Consider the following 21,740-nt stretch of genomic DNA (forward strand, 5'->3'; position numbering starts at 1 on the left):
GTTTAAATACATAGCCAGCTTAGGATCATCTCTATCAAAAGTACATAGGTGAGATGATATAGAATGACTATGCCCTTGGTCTTACTCTCCATCAATTGCAGGAGTTATGCAATGCTTGCAGTAACCATGGTACATCACGTCATCTGCAACAAATGGGAATAAACCCTAAGTACAAGAATGTACTCAGCTAGACTTACCCATCATAAACCAAAATAATAAGACACCAAGGAGTATGCATGGCTTTAAAAGGTGGAGTTAGCTAAACAACATTTTGCATAAAAGCTTAAGTAATATAACTGAGAGATTTAGTGCCTCTAGCATCAATTTGAATACCTATTTAATTAAGCATCTCTAGATTAGCACCTATACTAGAGTAATCACTTGATTAAGCTAACAAGCATTAGTAACCATATCCAGTATAAGAATAATTTGAGCATCATTATAACCATCAAATTTCCATTAAGTTACTCTACATTGCTGTTGCTTAGTCAAGTTCTCACTATTCGAGAGAGACGGCAATTTGAATCGATTCCTACCCAGCTGTGAATTTATTCCTAACACAAACTGAGGCACACCCCACGAAGGTAGCCTTAGGTCACCTTTGGTACAATTCAGGACTAACTCGTGGGTCAAATCAACGCTGCACCCTCAGAGATTCTACCAATCTGCCAAGCAGATCAGGACCCAGTACTGCCCTTGGGCTCACGCCATTGGCTCTCTACACATCCTTATTGCCTCTAGTGTGCACACTTTCACTTATCAAGGCCTAGACTGAATTGAGCTACTCGGCTTCATGGTCGTATCATCGGATCCGGTCAACTAAGTGCTAGGCATGTGTTCAACATGACATGAGGACGTATAATGAAGCGGTCCTTAATCGACATAGACGGGGATTGATAGGCACCCAAGACCACCATGTTGTGCTGCTTCTATATCACAATTCTTCCTGGTCTCCTTTATTCGTTGACACATGGTTATTTCCACGCTAGCACATATAGCCAACCATGATTAGTTATCAGCCTATGTCGTGAAGGTGATAGGTAATCACCTGACTTCTACCGACTAAGCGTGGCTAAGCATATATTTGATCCTAGACCTACATAGGATTCAAGATATATATATCTAGACAAGTAAGATATATGCAATAAGTGGTTCCAATCAATTCCTAGTACTTAATACATCAACATAAAGGACTCAAGTTGATAGTTCGAAAATATAGGAGGCTTAGAATGCTCCGGAGCTTGCCTTTCACAAAGGTTGAGGGCTATGATCTAGGTACTCAGGCAACTATTCACCATTGGGCTCGCCTTCTCCTAGGGCCTCCTATTGTTGTAGTTCCTGATGCTCTTCCTAGGGATCGGCCTCGTACTCTGACATGGTGATTTCTTCCGTCACACCTATTGCATGCATATGCAAAAAGTGAGAATCGTGAATGCATAAGAAGGGTCATGAATGACATGTCATGATAATGCACATGGTTAAATGATGACTATCATATTAGGTTATTATGATGATAACAAGGTTAAATTCTTATTTACTGAGTAGGTGCATATCTCTTCTCTAGAAATTTCAAGAATCCACACTAAGTCCATTTCTGGACCACAACACAGCAGCTGTAAGTTTAGATCATAACTAGAGCTCTACTCATCCAAATCCTAAGATCTTGGACTTTATGTAAAGCTTATAAAATTTCCTACAACTTTCATTTAATCACCAAAAGTTGATTCCACCCCTATCATAGTCAAAACAGGTGAACTTTCCAAGTCTATCGAGAAATTTTAGAGAGTAAGCATTTCAGGAAAACCAACTTCTAACAGCTATAACTCTCAAACTATTTGACCTATTGCCCTGAAATTTTGGCACAAGCTAGATAAAGAAATTCCCTACAACTTTATTATTAACCATTTTTATAGAAAACTCCATTTTTCTATGCAAAACACCTAGCAATAAAATCTATCTAAAAGAACTTCTATAATTGAATTTTAGAGCCATAATATTTTATTGCATACAAGAAATCAAAATTGGGCACAACCAAAGGTACCAATAGTTCATAGGCATCATGCACACTCTAGAAAATGTGATGGTCAAGCCCAAATAAATTATTTAAATGCCTTTATTAATTTATTTAGACACTAAGGTGAAATAAGAAAAATATATCAAAAGTGCACAATAATTTCATGCCAAATTTCTACATATGACCCCAAAAGTCTACTGTACAAATTTTATGCCAAATTGACAAGTATAGCACCATCTACATAAATGACAGGTTATAAGGCCTGATTTTAGTGAAAATAGTTATCCCTATTGAAAAGTGTCAAACAATAGATTTCATATTTATCTTAGCTTTCCTAAAACCCATTAACACTGTACAAAAATTTGCATGGCAATATGTTACTTATTTTCATCCTTTTGAATTTCCTCAGAAAACACCATTTATTAAAAAATAAATAGCAAGACCCTACTCCAACCAAGTTTACTGCAAGTTCAACATTTTTCCTAACTAGAGCAAGTCAACATAAGATTAGCAAAATTGGAATCACACTTTTATCACTTTCCTAGCTCAAGTTATGCATTTTACAAGATTGCAAACAATTTAAAAGCACTTATCTAGCTCCATTTAATTATCCTAAAAAACATCCCAAACAGTAGGTTTCATATTTTTATCAAATACTACACTTCATGATGAATCCAACAAAATTTGTTTCACTCCATTTGGACATCTACAACTCTACTTATGAATTTTTGAAATATACATTCAAATCTATGAAAACAAATAAGAAATCCAAGACACACAGTGACTGACAGATGGGGCCCGCTGGTCAGTAGGACCTATGCATTAGTGATACAGAGCAGGAAGGTGCTCTGGCCAGCCATATCTCATTGGCGACGAGATCACCAGTGATGATGGTGACACCAAAGTGTTCCCCTAACCAAGCCGCGTCGGTTGGTGGCAAATATGCTTCCTAGGGTTCACCGGAGACGGCTCGCCGGTGGCAATGGCGCATGGCGGAGGTAGTGCGGTGGTACGGCGGCATTCTCCGACCATCACGTGCCCCGGTGAGGTGCACTATGACTTTGCAAAAATGCAAAACTAAATGAAGCTATCTAGGGTGGTTGGGGTTTCGGTGAGGCGGTGGTGAGCTCTGCTCACGTGCATGGCCACATGGCGGCATGGCACGGCAGTGCGCGGCCGTGTTTCGGCACCGTTAGGGCGGTAGGCATCTAAAAGGTCACCGACATGAGTTCCTACGACCTATAGAGGTGATAAGATGAGATAGAGAAAGAATGAAAAGGCTCGAGCTTGCGTTGGCCACGATGAGCATGGAGCTCAGCGGCGCTCCAGGCGAAATCACCGATGGTGGAATGGCAAAATGCGCTCCTACCTAGACTCGAAGTGCTTAGCAAAGGGGTGAAGGTTGAAGCATGGAACAAGGCTAGAGCTGTTGGCATGATCAATTACAAAATGGTGCAACGATAGTGGCACTATTTGGAGGTGAAGCTAGAGGCGGAAATGGCAAGCTCGGCATCACCTGGCGGGTGCGAGAGCGAGCGAGGGAGATGAAATGAGCGAGAGAGGGTAGAAGGGCATGTCATGGCGATGTTGAAGCCTTCCCTAGCCAGACTAGTGGGGCACGCACAGTGTACGACCGCTAGATGGCGAGCATGGCCTAACAACAGTCGGCCACCACCGGCCTGCTCTGACTCGGATTATGCCGTTTCAAAATGACTAAAACCTCCTCCTTCCTCACTCTCTAGCTCTCAAACCAGCGTGATTCAGCGAAAACTGTAATAAGCAAAGTTATAGAGCTACATGTAAACTCCAACTTTGCTTTAGATAGCAACATCTAATTCTCCATAGTTTTCAAAATACAAAGCTCCAAAGTATGGTACATTGAAACTAAAAATCAGTCCCAGACATAAGAAAAATTTCAAAGTTTGAAAACAGTATTTTATTGCTACTTGTGAGCTAATTTTGAGTATGATATGCACCGAATTAGGTCTTGACCCAAAAAGAAAAGTTGTTGCTATTGTTAAGTACTATAACTTTGCTTAAGGGTGCATAGCCATGCAAGCACTCTAGGATAAAGTTCAACTTAGGTCAAACATACTACTTGAAAATGGTAACTTACACTATAACCATGACTTAGAGGCCAAATTGGTCCAAGTCATGAATACCAAAGTTGTTCCATATGACATTCTAAACATGTTTAAGGTATCCCTAAGGTCCCACAAGCATTTTATACATTGGTCACATGTAAACCCTAGCATATGTAAAACATTTAGAGACAACCACATGTGATTTATGCAATCATAGAGATAAAATTTGAGATGCTCATGCTCATGAATGATCAATGATGCTTGTGCTCGTGCAATGCCAATGCCAAATGCATGCTTAACACCAGGGTGTTACATTGTGGTGAGGAACCGCTTGAGCTCAGTGAATGCCTTGTCGGCGTCCTTTGACTAGACAAATTTCTCTTGAGCCTTGAGTAGCTTGAAGAAGGGGAGTCCCTTTTTGCCTAGATGGGATATGAAATGACTTAGAGCCACCATGCACCTCGTTAGCTTCTAAACATCCTTAAGGTAGGTCAGTGGCTTCATGTTGGTCACTGCCACTATCTTCTCTGAGTTGGCTTCGATGCCACGATGATCGACGATGTTGCCTAGCAGGATACCGGATGGAACATCGAAAATACACTTAGTGGGATTCAACTTCCATCGGTACACTTTTAGGGCTTTGTAAACTTCGATGAGGTCAGCGATGAGGGTCTCACCAGTCTTAGACTTAACCACCATGTCATCGACGTAAGCCTCAATGTTCTTCCCAATCAAGTCCTTGAGGCAGCGCTGGATGGCTCTTTGATAAGTCGCCCCTACATTCTTGAGCCTAAAGGACATGGTCATGTAGCAGTAGGCGCCGAAGGGCATAATGAAAGATGTCTTGATCTAGTCTTCTTCCTTCAGTGTGATCTGGTGATAACTAGGGTAGCAATCTAAAAAGCACAGGAGCTCACAACCGGCTGTAGAATCTATGACCTCGTTAATGCAAGGTAAGCCAAAGGGGTCTTTAGGGTAGTGTTTGTTGAGATCGGTGTAATCAACGCATATTCTCCATTCTTTATTCTTTTTTCTTACAAGAACCGGGTTGGCTAACCACTCTAGATGGTACACCTCTTTGATAAAACCGGTAGCTAAGAGCTAGGTTATTTCTACCCTAATGGCCCCATTTTTGTCCTGCGCTAATCATCGAAGCTTCTGCTTGATCGACTTGGCAGTCACCGAGACATTGAAGGAGTGCTCGATCAGCTCCCAAGGCATGCCGGGCATGTCCATCGGTTTCCATGCGAACACGTCAATATGCTGCCTTAGGAAGCTAACTAGAGCATCTTCTTATTTGGGATCGAGGTTGGCCTCGATCCGACCAGTCTTAGACTAGTCACCGGGGATGAGGACCACTTCCTTCACCTCCTTGGACTTGGTTGATGCTCAGGCGACCTCCATGGTTGGGATCTCTAGGTCTTGCGGGGAATCTAATGCGAAGGCGTGAGGCACTCCTACATGCAGATGGAGATGTTAATAGCCTCGGCGAGCGTGAACCTTTCCTTCTCACAGGAGTAGGCGATGTCGAGGTTGGCGAGTAGGGAGAGGACCCCTTGCTCTGTCGGCATCTTCAATACCAGGTATGTGTAGTGTGGCATGGCTATAAACTTGGTGAGGGCTGGTCGACCAAGGATGGCATGGTATGCCAAGTTGAAGTCGGCAACCAGGAAGTTGAAGTAGTCGACGTGGAAGTGCTTGACAGTGCCAAATTGTACCAGCAGTGTAATCTGTCCTAGTGGTAGGGATGCTTTTCTAGGAACAATCCCCCAAAATGGAGAGTCCATGGGGGTAAGGTCTTCTTTCTTGATCCCTAGCTCCTCTAGGGACCCAGCGAATAGGATGTTGAGGGTGCTCCCTCCGTTGATGAGGACCTTCTAGAAGCATACATCCTTGATGATGGGATCCAAGACGAGTGGAAAACACCCTGGGTATGGGATATCCGACCACTGGTCGGCCCTAGAGAAGGTGATCGGGTGCTCCGACCAGTTGAGGTATTTGGGAATAGCGATGGGGCTATCATATGTAGCGATCGATATGACATGTTAGGCTACAAGCTTGTGCTCCCACTTGTCTTCAGAGATAGCTCTCCCACCAAAGATGGTGGCAATGGTCTTGGTGGGGTCCTAGTAGGTTGGGCCCTTGTTCTTGCCTCGTTCTCTACCTTAACCGTCCTTGGTTTCATCATCGTCACATCGTGGCTTCTTTGATGATTCACCACCGAGCGTTGTCTTTTAGCCTCTACACTCTCGCATGGTGTGATTGGCATCCTTGTGGATAGGGCATGGGCTGTCTAGCAGCTTGCCTAAGTTAGCGTCATAGGTGCACTTGGCATGGGCGTTAATGGTGTTGATGAAGTTATCAGGCCGACAATGACAGCCTTGTCTGCCTCTTGAGCTATCCAAGCGGCCATCATGCCAAGGCTCATGGTCATCTTTGTGGCAGCTATGGTCATCGTGGCTGTCTTGGTCATCGTGGTAGCGGTCACGGTCGTCGTAGTGCCTGTCTTCACGATGGTCATCATTGCAGCGTTGGTGGTGAGCAGAGCGGGCAGCCCATTCGGCTTCTTCGGTGTCAACATATCTGTTTGCTGTTTGTATTAATTTGCCGATGGTTGTGGGCCTCTGGCGGTTTAGCTTGCCACAGAGTTGCTCATGCCAGAGCCCCTTGGTGAAAGCGGTGATGGCCTCGATGTCAATGATGTTGGGAACAAAATTTCTTGTCCCTGAGAAATGCCTGATGAAGTCATGCAGGGACTACCCAGAGGATTAATGAAGATTCTCTAGGTCATACTTGGTGTGGGGCTGCTCACATGTGGCCCTATAATTGTCAGTGAAGACTTTCTTGAGGTCATCCCAAGATCGGATGGAATTCTCCCATAGGCTGAGGAGCCAGTTGTTCACAGACTGGTTAAGCATGATGGGTAGATAGTTCGTCATGATGTCTTTATCTCTACATGTGGCTCTTATGGCGATCTCATATAGAGTTAGCCACTGAGCAGGGTTGCCCTTTCCATCATAGGTTTTAACACCAAGAACCTTGAAACCCATAGGCCACCAGATGCCTCAGAGCCTTTCTATGAAGGGGTGAAGTCCGGATGTGCCAGTGGAAAGTGGTGCTTGATGGGTAGCAAATCCCTCATGTTCGTTGTTGAATTGTCGGTGACGCTCCATCTCTGCTTTGTAGCATGTGGACCTGCTATTTTCGATGTAGCTACGGACATCTGCGTCGATGTTGATGTGGTCATGAAGGTCACAAGGGGTTTGATTGACCTCCTGGTTGTAGTTGTCGCCCTAACCTCCCTAGGGGCACAGTGGGCGGCCGTCGTGGCATGAATGAGCTTCATAGTTGCCTCTGGATCCTCTATAGATGTAGGGACCTCTAGCTTGAGGTCAGGGGCCCTCAGCGCTATGATGCTGGCCTCCTCCATCTCAGTGGGAGCGGCAGCAATGAGCTGATGCGGTGGAATAAGTTGGGGTGTCATTCCAAAACTCATTGACTTGGACTTGCGCTGCTATGATATGTGCTCAAACTTTCTCAACCTTTGGAGTGTGGGGGAGTTTGTTGAGCTCATTGAAAGCAATGGCTAGATTAGCGCTTGGAGTCTAGTAGATTGGCTGGTTGCCTACCATGTCAAATGCCTCCTCTAGATTACGTTGATGGTAGGGCGGGCCATGACCATCCTCGTCACCACTTGGGCTGCTTCTGCATCTCAGTGACGTTGGTGATCGGTGTTCTTCGCTAGGCGAGCTTCACCCACTTCAGCAGTTTCGCCGTCCTTGGTGGCGCTGTCGTGGCTGATGTGGAAAATCATGCCCCTAAACCTCAAAGGGAAAGCAGGGTAGCTTGATACGATCTTGGTTGAGCCCTTGGAATAATCGTCGGGGCTTTCATTCAGGACATTGTGGAGAGATTTGGTTGGAAGACAGGGTTCATCCAAAAGCTAGCGAACAGCCACCATGTTGACCACGGGCATAGGCTGACTAGAGTTAATCGATTGATGATGTAGAGGTCATTGACATGGTTGCGCTCGATGTGGTCAACAAAGAGGTGGTGAATGGCATTCTGGTACGCAGATCCCACACCCTCTAGCCCAAAGGAATAGGGCTTCAGCGGGTCCTCCATCGGGGCCTCATACTCCACCAAACATAGACCGGTAGCAGGAAGTGGTCGGCACCACACCGTGCACCCCTCTAGAGTGGCCGTGATCACCAGATCAGAATCTAGCCGCCTTGAATGATGTGGCTGAACAGGTTGCTCGGTTTCCATGGCTTGGTGATCTTGGAGTATAGGAAATTTGTCACTCGCTCTAGATTGATCTAAGACCAAATCCATGAGGAGCTAACATTCCGCTAAGCGGTCTGTGACCCGATCAATGGATATGATTAGATCATCATTATTGATGGATCTCCTAACCTAGCAACAGGGCACGGGGATAGGAGATGTCATTGTAGGTGTTGGTGTGGTCAGTGCAGGGTGATCCTACTCTGCCTCCATGATATCCTTGTTGCCATCGGGGCCGATGACCCATGTCATGGATCTGACTATGAAGATCTAGCTCTTCTCGGGGAAGGCCATGGAGCTTGGGAAGGTGACCATCTAGTTCGCCATTAATTCAGCACGCGAGCCAGTGGGTAAAGGTTTAAGTTCAACCGGAGGTTATGCTGGTACTTCCTCCTTGGGAAGATTTATAGTCTCACCTAAGTCGTCCTCCTCTTCAATGAAGAGTTTGGCATCTTTTTCTAAGGCTGACTTGGGAGATTCAAAGGGTGAAACATACATGACCTCCTCAGATAGCCAAGGATAAGGGAGAGATTCTACCATTGAGTTTTTGGCTTGAGTGATAGGAATGGAAAAAGTTTCTCTCCCCAACTTTATGTCTAGGTCCCCTGATGTGGGTAGCTCTATGAAGAATTTTTCTAGGGGATGCCCTATCATGATGTCGAAATCTTGACTATCAAAGACATGGAAATCAAGGGCCATTTTGACATTATCATGATGTACTGTTATGTTGTGCAGGATCCCACATCCTTCTAGGCTAGAGCGTGGGGCAACCCTAAGAGATTTGTTTGTCGGAACAAGGGGTTCAGCACCTAAGTAGGTGTGTGCGAAAGATGTGGACATGAGGTTTGCTTTGATAGTAGGATTATAAAGCACGTCCATGGTGGTTCTATAGATTTGGCATTGGATGGTTAAAGAAGGGGTGTGAATCTAAATTTCTTTAGACGAACGCTCCACTTCTTCTACTCATTCGCTGCTTAGGATAGAAGTCAACTCCCTAATGGATTCCCTAAGGAACTCTTTGTCTAGGGGGTCAAGGGGAGTGATAAGAACTGGTGGTCACTTTTGGTATGAGTATTTTGAGGTATTTTCGAAATCTTCATGAAATTCATCATCGAAAAATGGAAATGCTGAAGGTTGGAAACCTTCCTCCGGAGTTTTTGGTTTGGATGAGGGTCTCTGAATGGGAGGTATAAGTTCGGCCTTGGCCGAAGAGACTTCCTCATGGCTTGACTCGGGCTCTACACGGAGGGGTTCTAGGGGACGAGTGCTCTCTAGAATGCGGTGTAGTAATGCTTCTCATTCTGCTATGGTTTTAGGGTTGAACGAACCTCCAATAGCGATATCAAGCTATAGGGCAGACTCCTTGCTAAGACCTAACCAAAAATGTTGTAACATCACATGGTTTAGTATAGACAAGTCTGGGTCAAAGTGTGCTAGGAGTGAAAATCTAGCCCAAGCTACACCTATGGTTTTCTTCCCTTTTTGTTGGAAATTGAGAATCTCCTATCGTAGGGAAGCGATTCGAGATATAGGGAAGAACACAAGATAGAATCTATCAGTTTTTTGAGTAAACACCAACGAGTAAATTTGTATTATTACGCGTAATATCCCTAGACCATAGTGTGCTAATGATGGATGGTGTGCTAAAAATTGATGGTGTTTACAAATTTACTTGTTGGTGTGCTAAAAACTGATGGTTGGTTGCGTCCTCTATAATGATGGATGGTGTGCTAAAAGACACAAGGTTTATACTGGTTTAGGAAGAATATCCCTATGTCCAGTTTGCGGCCGCTGCTCGTGTTATTAGCACTGAAAGGTTCATAGTAGGGGTTACAAATGGGCGAGAGAGGGACAGGTCCCAAGTCTCTAATGGAAAGGTTGAAAGGACGCTAAGAGCTTGGTTGCAACTCAGCTGTGTGTTATGTTATGCATGATGTGTTCTCTTTATCGGTCCCCTTAGTGGGGTGCCCTACCTTCCCTTTTATAGACCAAGGGGAAGCAGGGATTATGGATGGGAGAAAGAAGAAAAACCAGAGGCAAAGAAAGTCCTTCGAAGGTGCCGGGTGTTCCTTTTCCTCTAAGCCAGCCCTCCTAACATGATAGACGGTGATAGGGATAGCTCCATGCTGGGCGTCTATCCATTGATGATGCCACACTCTGGCTTGATCAACAAGTGGTCATGTCCCATCCCACCTCGGCGAGCGGCACGATAGACTGGGGTGTTGATTCGCAATCCTATGGGGAGCGGACGGCTTGGTGACTACACATCCATCATTATAGAGGACGCAAGTCTCCTCCTAAACCATAGTGGTTGTCATTTGGTTCCATCATAATCCATGCTCGAGGGCCAATGGCAGTCGCCACAACACTATAAAACAAATGTCGGCGCCCACAACACTATTTAGGTTTTGACATGCCCGGAAGGGCCTTGAAGCGCCTGTCTAGTCATATCCAGATGGTACTTTCATGCAGGCATCTAGGGTATGGTCCTCAGTATTGCGGTTGACTTGAGTGCCTTGCATTATCTACGCGCAAAGTTATGAAGGAGCAGCGCGCAGATGCCAGGTGAGGTAGAGCCAGCGCTCGGACATTGGGTGAGGCGAAGTCTGCTCCTAGACATTGGGTGAGGTGGAGCTAGCCCTCGGATGTTGGGCAAGGTAGAGTCTGCCCTCAGATGTCGGGAGAGGCAGAGCCAGCCCCTAGGGGTTGGGCAAGGCAGAGTCTGCTCCCAAACATCAGGCAAGGCAGAGACTGCCCCTAGACGTCGGGCGAGGCGGAGCCAGTCCCTGGATGTCAGGTGAGGTAGAGTCTGCCCTCAGATGTCTAGCGAGGCAGAGTCTACCCCTAGATATCAGGCGAGGCAGAGCCAGCCCCCAGACATCAAGCGAGGCAGAGCCAGCCCCTAGACATCAGGCGAGGCAGAGTCTACTCCTAAACGTTGGGTGAGGTGGAGCTAGCCCTCGAGGGTCGAGCGAGGCAGAGTCTACCCTTAGATGTCGGGCAAGGCGGAGCCAACCCCTGGGGGTTGGGTGAGGTGGGGCCCATGGTCTCGGTGGACAGATGAGGAGTGTCCTAGCAAGAGGTGTAGTCGTGCTCTTGACCGCATGGATGAATCAATGTTTGATGGTCATTAGCTCCTCCTCTTTGGATACCCTAATATTGGTCCTTGACAGTAGCCCCTAAGCCCCCAGGCGATTCGAGTAGAATTGCCTAGGGGATTTTGTGACTTGTCAGCGGGTGCAGGCGAGCGCACCCAGTGGGTGTAGCCCTTGAGCCTACGGAGGAGTAGGATACTCCTTCAGAGGGTTTTCTGAATGAGAGGGTTCTGAGAGCGCTGGCCCTCTATTATCATCCCCGGCATGCCCCGAAGATGGTGATTTCTTCTTTGCCAAGGCCAGACCCTTTGTGGGTTTGGTCATGTAGCTAGATAGTTCAATTGGGATCCTAGTATCCCATTCGTGGGGATCCGCCCAGGGTCAGCCCGGCTATGACTCAATCATGAGCCAAGACTCCCATGAAGCTCATGCGCCTGAGTTTTGCTCGTGGGCCCATCCTTTGTCGTATGGGTGCCTTGGGATGGCCATTGAAACCATTGGTGGCCTAGCCCTTGAACTTCTAGACCCAAGTAGCTTGGAGGAACGTTTTTTGACCCGTATCCCTTTTGCCAGTAAAGAGTCCTGGCCTGCCCGGGGAGGTGAAATGTCCGACGCACCTTCAGAGGGAAAGGATAGAGATTGCGGGCGCATATCCCGTGACATGACATGGTGGTGAATCATGGTAGGCACAGAGATCTAGGCAGATGGTTGCCTTCCTTGCATCCGTCACCCCTATAAAAGCAAAGGGTTCCCCCTAGGGTTTTGTACTTTGCCTCCTTGCCTTTGCATCTACAACCTTCGCCGCCAATCGCCTAAGCCTCCCGCATCCACATTTCAGCCATCGTCGAATTTGCATCCACCACTCCAATCCTCCAATGGAGCTATGGTGCCACTCTGATATCACCCTCCAGCGCCTGCAGGGCCTCTTTCATCATGGTCTCCTTTGTGCATGGACCGCCATCAGGGAGTGGCAGCTGCCTAGCAATGAGGACACACCATTGCCGCTCGATGGCTACATCATGTCCTTTGCTCACTTCCATGAGCGGGGATTCACCACCCTCGCCCACAAGTTTCTTCGGGGATTGCTGCACTACTACAAGGTAGAGCTGTAGCATCTTAATCCCAATAGAATCCAACACATTGCGGCGTTCATTGCCCTATGTAAGGGGTTTCTAGGTATTAGTCCCCACTTGAACCTGTGGTGGTACTTCTTCATCGTCACCCTCCTGAAGAAGCAGGAGAAGAAGTAGGAGCTGAACGTGCCGATGGGATGTGCTAGCATTCAGCTTCGCAACAATCACATCAACGAGTATCCACCAATGTGTCTATCGACCTCCAACAAGGGGTGGCATTCGCATTGGTTCTACATCAAGAACAACGCAGCTACCCCCTTGCCAGAGTTCACTGGGTGCCTCATCGAAGAGGTCCTAGAATCATGGAGGAGGTGGGGAGTCCTAGAGAAAGACAAAAAGAAAATCTAGGACCATCTCACAGTCGTCCAAATTCTGAAGGAGAGGGGTGTGAAGGGGTCGAGGATCATCGGCACCTACCATGCACATACGGTGGTGCCGCTGATGAGGCGTGCACTTCCCCTACACATGATGGTGCCCAAGGAATCACTTGATGGGACGGCGCTCGCCGAGGGAGCACTCTCCCCATCCGAAGTGGCGCAGCGCATCAAGGAGGCGATGGAGCCTCCGTGGGATAACGCTAGTGCCGTCCTTGATTTTTGTATATTCAGTGCCGAGGCATCCCCCAACAAGGCTAGAACTAGGGTACATTGTTTTCATAAGTTTTCTTTCCTCGTGCATCCTTTTTAATTAAACTCCCGACCTCTTGATGCTGATATTGAGATAGGATGACCAGCCAAAGAAACTCATCCTTATGGATCTTCTAGCTCCGCTACCAAAGAACCCAGCCATGACAGTGGCCAACCGCGCAGCGACCAAGTGGCAGTGGAAGGTGAAGGAGGACAAGAGGAGGAAGAAGCATCAGAAGCTGTGTACGTGAGAGCGCAGGGAGGAAACCGACAGTGACGATGATGATGACGAGGAAGAAGAAGATGAGGTAGTTGCTGACATTGAGTGGGATGACCTAGAGAGCGAGGATACACTAATAGGTATCCACTCATCCTTGTAGGGAACCTTCCCGTTTCATGTAGGAGGAAGTGAGTTCGTGAGGCCGGCGAAGGTAGGCCGAACCGTCGACCCATCCTCAGAACAAGTAGGGGCAGGCGGATCTACTGCTATGCCCGAGGTGTCAGTGGAGGGGAGTGGCCCTGCCGCCGTGCCTCAAGAGTCAGTGGGGGTCGGTGGATCTACCACCATGCCCGAGGTGCTAGTGGGGGCAGATAGATCTACCACCATGCCTAAGGTGCTAGTGAGGGCGGGCGGATCTGCCGCTATGCCCAAGGTGCTGAGGGAGGGGATGGCTCTGCCACCATGCCCCTGAGTGCAAGGGAGGCGAGCCCCTTGGTCCGGGAGCATGGGGCGGGCACCAAATGGCCCTGTCCCGAGGAGGTGGAGCAAGGACCTAGGGGTTCATCCCCCAAATGTATCCTACGCCCAATGGAGCCGATGTAAGTCATTGACTTCTCTATTTTTCTCTATTTTCTCTATTTTTAGCGTGACTCATGCCTTTTGTTTCTTGCAGCGTCCTGAGATGGGGCCACTCTTTGGTGTTGGCGCCCAAGAAGAGTGTTGCCATTCAGGCGAGATGTCGGCCATCGCCCGATGTCGCTCTTGTTTTGGGCGAGAGCAGAGCTGGCATCACAGCCCTGTTGGCCGGTTAGGCACCGCCCGTGGTGGTGCCCGTGCCCTCAGCGGGTCAAATAGATGCCAAAGCTGAAGGAGCGCCCTCAAAGGTCGCCGAGCAACCGGCAACGGAGGTGATTCCACTGCTAACATTAGAGCGGATAAAGCTACCGCTCGCGCTTATGGCACCGACTGTGGTCAGCATGATGCCACTAGTCAAGGCCCCACCGACGCAAGTAGAGGTGGCCACGACCATGACAAGCCAGGCGTAGCCGGACATAGCCTAGGCGATGCCCGAGGAAGTAGCACGATCCGCGCCACCGGCAGCCCAAGTGATGGCGCTCGACGTGGGCCGGTCGGAGGGAGGCGCGGCCAATAGGTCCTCGAGCACCATGGCAGCAGTGGAGGGGACTAGCGAGGAGTCACCCTTGGCCCTAATGTCGAGCGACAGCCACTCACCCACAAGGGGCGAGCCATTGCTCTAGTGGATGGATCCGTAAGACCCATTGTTGATACTCTTCTCCCTTGATGATGCTACTGAGAGCATAGCGCAGGAGAGTCTCAACGAGGGGATCTCGGCCATGCTGGAAGCTCTAAACCAGGCCCGGGGCGTTCTATGTGACGTCGTAATTCCTACTAGATAGGTATTCACTTATTCTCTCCTTTTGCTTTCTTCTTTCTTCATGTACCTTTGTGTTTTGACATTGATCTTCTTTCAGTCCCTTATCGCTCGTAGCCGAGAGAAATCCTGGTTCCTTCACGAGTAGAAGGGGAAATGGGACTGCCTCGCCGAAGAGGCCCGGCTATGTGGGGATGTGAGCGCCTAGCTTGCTGTCACCCAATAGCGGGTGGTTGAGCTGACTCCCCTGGCTAAGGAGGCAGCTAGTCTCCGTCTATGGGAGGCCAAGGCCCGTTGGGACGCAAAGGATGCCGATAAGGCATTCTAGGATTATCGGCGAGGGCATAGCAGGATGAGGAGGAAACTGCCAGAGTCTGAAAGGAGTGGGACAAGCTACTCTAGAGGGACACCGAGGCCTGCTAGTGGGTCTTCGACCTCTTGGCCAAGGTGGAGAAGGAGCGAGAGCTCAAGCTACGAGCCAAACAGAGGTCCGTGGCCCTACAGCAGAAGGCGAACCTGGATGCCGAGGTGATTGCCTGGCTGTGCAAGGAGCATGATGAGCTATGCCAGACCACGGAGTGGCTCCGCTAGGAGCATGGAGCGGCCCATGGGGAGCGCGATGAGGCACAGCAGGGGGTCAGCTCCCTCCAGGCCGAGCTTGGAACCATGATAACCTGGAGGCTGGAGGCTGAGAGCATCTCCACTAGGATGGCCACAGAGCTCGCCAAGGCATGGAGGCTCCTTCATGCGGAGAGCAACAAGCAAGATCTCTTTGTGCTACCCTCAGGGTAGTCTTCGATGACCTAGAGGTGGCGCGGTCAGAGGGGACCAGCTCTCTTGCGGCCCATGCCATAGATATCACGACGTAGGTGCGCTAGCTCGAGAGGGAAGCTCTCCACTCCGAGATCACCCAAGACTTCACCATCGCCTGCTCCCACTACATCGATAGTATCAACTTGGAGACAATGAGCCTTGGCTTCGCGCCTGGCTACAAAGCCTCCAAGCTGGATGAAATAGAGAAGGCGGTGGCTCCTGTCGTGCGGAACCTAGTGGACAAAGTTGAAGAGATAGTTCTCCCCCGGAGGGGATAGTTAGTCAACTAGGTTGGGTGATCTTGGATAAGTGTCACTATACTCTAGATCTTTGCCAATCCTTATGTATCACAAGAACACATTCGTAACTTTGTTATTTTGTTTTGTTTGATTGAATTTGTTTCCTTCCCTTTTTGTATGCGAAAAGAGAAGGCTCACGTATTCCAACCCTTCCATTCGTTAAGACCATACGGCCTAAGGTGTAAGGGGAGAACTTCGACCATGCTGGTGAGCAAAGACACCAGTAGCCGCCGAGGCATAGGTGTTTTGTAGTTCAACTAGACATGATCCATTATTTGTTTTCACAAACCTTGCCACTAGGCTTAGCGTGAAGAAGAGGTCTGACATAGCGACTATTTCAAAAAAGGTATACTTATACCTTTATCAGTCCTCGAGTGAGATCCGACCCCTTGCCATTGCTAGGGTCGGATGTTACTGAAATATCAAGGGGAGGATAGCAAAACTTAGGAGAATGCATCTCTTGTGTTCGCCTGTACCCCCTAGGTTCTTAGCTATTGTTCTACGATCATGCATTAGATCTCCTTGCAAGTTCAACCTCCCTCGAGCCCCCATGCATGGTGGGGATTCGATCAAGGGTTGGCTCATTTTCGTGACTATCACCCCGTCCATGGTTTCTGCAACTGGAGGGGTTGAGTTAACATTACTTACCTCAGTGGCTCGAGTGACGTGCTCGGTGAGCTTGCTAACAGGAATGTTTGAACGGAATCCGGTTCCATTGCTTGTGACGGTGTCAGTAAAGCCCTCATGTGGCATTCCATTGCTCCTTAACCCACCTTCCAATAGATTCCCCCTCAATGGGGAGTCTATGGGCTTGGCTGGAGGTTTGGGTCGAACCTCGATCTCTCGATCTAGGATTAGGCGGCTCAAGCCCCCAAGCCCCTTAGGGTTTGATAGGGGTCGGCCGTGTTTCACGTGTCACCCCATCCTTAGTTTCTGCAACCAGAGGGGCTAAGATAACGACACTTGCCTCGATGGCTCATGTGTTGCACTCAATGAGCTCGCTAACGGGCATGTTCGAATGGAATTTGGTTCTATCGCTTGTAACGGGGTCGGCAAAGCCCTTGGGGGGCATTTCGTTGCTCCTTAACCCACCTTCCAATAGATTCCCCCTCATTGGGGAGTCTATGGGCTTAGTTGGAGGTTTGGGTCGAACCTCAGTCTCTCGATCTAGGATCGGGTGGCTCGAGCCCCTGAGCCCCTTGGTGTTGGATAGGGGTTGGTCATGTTTCATGCGTCACCCCATCCTTGGTTTCCACAACCGGAGGGGCTGAGCTAATGACATTTGCCTCGATGGCTTAAGTGTTGAGCTCAATGAGCTCGCTAACAGGCATGTTCGAGTGGAATCCGGGTCCATAATCCGTTGATGGGGTCAACAGAGCCCTCATGTGGCATTCCACTACTTCTTAACCCACCTCCCGACAGATGCCCCAACCATTTGATAGGCTCGGGAGGCCCGTTGCCCTCTCCTTGATGGAGATTCTATGGGCTTGGCTCAAGGTTAGAATAGAATGAGAAAGGTCGAGATGTCCCTGTCCACTTCTGAATGGGGTCAGGCAAGGCCACTGGGACTCATCTCGGTTTTTCTCCCTTGGCACCATTTGACATGAGGCGGCCTCAAGCCCTTCATAGGCTAGCCTTCGAACCTCGGTCTGTCGCTGCTCATATCAAATGAGATGACTATCATTACATGAGGCGACGTGAAGCATTTGTGATGCAGCAATCGCATATGTGATGCTTGGATGTATGAGATAAGTGTATGAACGATTATATAAAGAAATAACAGGGGTCGGTAATGTTACCTTGATGGCACGATTGATGGGTTCTAGGAGTTCTTACCGGATATGTCCATGTGATGGTCTGGGTCCGACATTCATGATGGATCTGGTGTAACCTGCATGAGCCTCCCACTCTTTCGTATCTGTCATTCGATAGCAGCCCAAGCCATTTGATCAATTTGGGTGACCTGACAGCCTCTCCTTGATGAAGATTCTATAGGTAGGCCCCTCCATGTCCTTCTAGAGAAGGTGGAGTTTAAGGTTTGGAGTGCGGAGACAAGGACTCTGATCGTGCTGGTGGACCAAAACGCCATAGCCACTAGGGCGTAGGGTCCTAGCGGTCTGACTAGGCCTACTCAAAGTTTGCGCCTGCACACCATGCCTCTAGTTTTTAAACATAAGGAGGGGTCGAGCAAAGAGAATGTCTAGCGAATAGACACCCTCGCTAGCCCCCAAGCAATTCCTGGCCCCCTACCATTGCTGGGTTCAGAGGCTCGATAATGGAATCAATACGTAAAGTAAGCAAGTGAGGATGCTTATCTTTTGGTTGTGGTGTTGAGCCATCCAATCAACCTGGGCACCGGTTTTACCTCGATGGTAAGAGTGATGGGTTCGGAAAGCCTCCCCCTGATATGAGCGTGACCCCGCTTGCTCCTTATCAGTTTCTCGTTAGTGGTCAAGCTGTACGATCGACTCGTGTTACCTGTTGAGACAAGATTTCCCTATGGAAATAGAGGATGAGAACATCCTATGCAAGAATTTAGTTAGGTAGATAAGCCAAGCGTCGAATTTGTGTAGAAATGGATGAGCTCTTCGTTATAGCGAACATATTTTTAGCTCTTCTCTCTCTTTTTGTAAAGGAGGTTTAGTGCATTCTGACCCTCCCCATAGTTAAGGTCATAAAAGCTCAAAGTGGGAGTGAGCTAGCTCTGATCACGCTGGTGAGCAAAGGCGTCGTAGCCGTTGGGGCATAGGTTTCTTGTAGTCCGCCTAGTTTCACTCAGAGCTTGTTCTCAAAAACCCAGCTTCTAGGACTTAACGTAAAGAGGGTAGACATAGAAAATTTTTGTAGGATAAATTTACTCATATCAGCCCCTGAGTGAGGCCCGACCCCCTACTATCTGCTAAGACTGGATGTCATGAAGGATCGGGGAGTTTTGATAATGAAAATGATAAGTAAAAAATGTGCATTTATTAGGGGTAAAAGCAATGTAGCTGTTGGATGTTCTAGGCATTGGTGAAGACCTCGCCGTCGATGGTTTTTAGCTTGAAGTCGCCTGGTCGGAGTACCTCCATGACCATGTATGGTCCCTCCCACGGGGGGAGAGCTCGTGGCGGTCCTTATTACTCTGCACGAGGCGGAGGACCAGGTCCCCGACGTTGAAGGCTAGGCCCTGCACTCGTTGGCTATGGTACCATAGCAACGCCTATTGGTACTTGGCTGAGCGGAGGATGGCAATGTCACACATTTTGTCTAGCTGGTCCATGGCATCCTCGTGGGATGCCTCAACTCCCTATTTGTCATATGCTCTGATCCTTGGTGCTCCATAGTCGAGGTCGGTTGGGAGGATGGCCTTAGAACCATAGACCATGAAGAAGGGCATGTAGCTGGTGGCTTGACTGGGGGTTATCCTTAGGCTCCATAGTACCGAAGGAAGCTCGACATCCCAGCATGCGCCAAATTTGTTCAACCAGTTGAAGATCCTAGGCTTAAGGCCCTAAAGGACCATGCCATTTGTGCGCTCGACCTGCCCGTTCGTCCCGAGATGCGCGATGGTGGCCCAATCAACTCGGATGTGGTATTCATCGTAGAATTGAAGGAACTTCTTTTGTGTGAATTGTGTGCCATTGTCCATGATGATGAAGTTTGGGACTCTAAACTAATGGATGATGTCGAGGAAGAATAGCATGGCCTGCTCAGATTTGATTGTGAAGATCGGCCAAGCTTCTATCTACTTGGTAAACTTGTCTATGGTGACAAGCAAGTGGGTGTAGCCCTTGGGTGCCTTTTTGAGTGTTCCAACTAGATCGAGTCCCCAGACTACAAATAGCTAGGTGATGGGGATCGTCTAGAGCGCTTGGGCCGGTAGGTGAGTCTGCCGAGTGTAGTATTGGCACCCTTCGCAGGTGCGTATGATTTGCTCGGCATCAGCTACCACAGTAGGCTAGTAGAAGCCCTATCGCAACGCATTTTTGACTAGGGTTCTAGGCACGGCATGGTGACCGTAGACCCCATCGTGGATATCACTCAGAAAATGCTTCTCCTGTTCGAAGGGGATGCAGCGCTACAGGATCCCAGTGTGGCTTCACTTTTAGAGTTCGCCCTCCACAAGAATAAAGGTCTTGGCATGACATGCGAGCCATCAAGCCTCCGTCCTATCTGTCGGTAGTGTGTCATGGAGGAGGTAGTCAAGGTAGAGCATCCTCTAGTCGACCAGAGGGTCAGGCTCCATCGCTGGGTCCTCTTCGAGCTCTATGACATTGGGGCTAGATATAGCCAATAGTTGGTCAGCCCTCAGGCCAGGATTGGACAGACCATCACTGCCTTGCTCTGACCCCTTGTAGCAAACCAAGGGCTTGTGCTGGTCATTGGCGAAGACACCCATTGGCACCGGCTCTTGGCTGGATGCTGCTTTTGCAAGCGTGTCAGCCGCCTCATTGAGGCACCTCACGATGTGATTGAGTTTAAGGCCGTTGAACTTGTCCTCCAACCGGTGGACTTCTTAGCAATACGAGGCCATCTTGATGTCATGGCAGTTTGACTCCTTCATGACCTAGTCGACGACCAGCTAGGAATCTCCTCGAATGTCGAGGTGTTGGACGCCTAGCTCAATGGCAATGCGTAGGCTATAGATGAGCACCTCATATTCGGCCACATTGTTGGAGGAGGGGAATGGAGACTGTGGGGGGTATGACCCCATATACCCATGGCAGACCACATGGGCTGCACCCTTAGGGGCGGCCCAGCCCACAAGATGAAGCCTTGCGAGGCACGACTCTGGTCGGCGCCTTCCGCAAGACATCTAGAAGATATCCCAAAGATACTACGAGATCTGTTAGGATATGTATGATCCCAAGATTCCTGTAATCAGTTATTACTTTCCGGTTATCTCTCAGATCTAACCGACTTGTAACCCTGCTCCCCAGACTATATAAGGCGGGTAGGGACCCCCTCCAAACACATGCAATACCAGACGATAGCTAATACAAACCAACAGACCATAGGAGTAGGGTATTATGTCATACTGATGGCCTGAACCTATCTAACTCGTGTGTCTCTATTGCCTTCTTGTTCTTGATCTCACGCTCCTCTGCCGATCAATCTACCTTCGTGGGATATCCCTCGGAGGACTGCCGATGATATTCTGTTGACAGTTGGCGCGCCAAGTAGGGGCTGTGCATGCTATTTCCTTATCGAACAAGATGGCTTTTTCCGTAGGCTCTTCGTTCCTTCCATAGCCCAACCAGATCTTCATGGTCAGATCCATCTCGTGGGTCATCAACGCTGATGGAGTTGGAGAGCTCCTCGAGCTAGTGCAGATCGTTTCTGCATCGACCACCCCCGTGCCTACAACTCCAGATCCAATCTTGGAACCACTTCTGAGGTCACCTTCATCATTAAGCCACCGTCCGCTTCCTCGCTACCAGAGGAGGCAGATCAACAATGACGATCTGATCGAATCCATCAATCGGGTCAGTCTGAAGCTCATCGATTGCCTCTCCATCGCTGAATCGGCCCTGGATACTTTGGTTTAGCACTGACCACCCTCTGATCTAGATCTATCAGAGGCTACTCAAGAAACTCTAGAAGTTGCGGCTCTGCCCTTTAGGCTCACCAACATCGCTGTTACTTACCAATACGCCCTGAGGGGGAATTCACCGACTAGGTGGGAGATGCCCATCCTCTCACCGACCAGCTCGTCGTTCAGCCTCTGTCAGCCATCAACATGCTACACATAGGCCGGTGCCTTAGAGCATCCCTCCAGACCATCCTAGAGGAAAAT

At 48.8% G+C, this 21,740-nt stretch overlaps 1 protein-coding gene across 1 annotated transcript; it reads right to left on the reverse strand.

Annotated features, from left to right (window-relative positions):
- Positions 1–5,555: 5,555 nt before the first annotated feature.
- Positions 5,556–5,885, reverse strand: LOC136470127 (uncharacterized). Its single transcript, XM_066468079.1, has one exon. The coding sequence runs from the start codon at positions 5,883–5,885 to the stop codon at positions 5,556–5,558; it is 330 nt and encodes a 109-aa protein (XP_066324176.1).
- Between the last annotated feature and the right edge of the window lie 15,855 nt (positions 5,886–21,740).

This window comes from Miscanthus floridulus, chromosome 8 (genome assembly GCF_019320115.1).
Source record: "Miscanthus floridulus cultivar M001 chromosome 8, ASM1932011v1, whole genome shotgun sequence".
Lineage (NCBI taxonomy): Eukaryota > Viridiplantae > Streptophyta > Magnoliopsida > Poales > Poaceae > Miscanthus > Miscanthus floridulus.

Coding starts and splice junctions, on each gene's coding strand:
- LOC136470127 (XM_066468079.1), bottom strand. CDS start 5,885: ATGGACTCTCCATTTTGGGGGATTGTTCCTAGAAAAGCATCCCTACCA.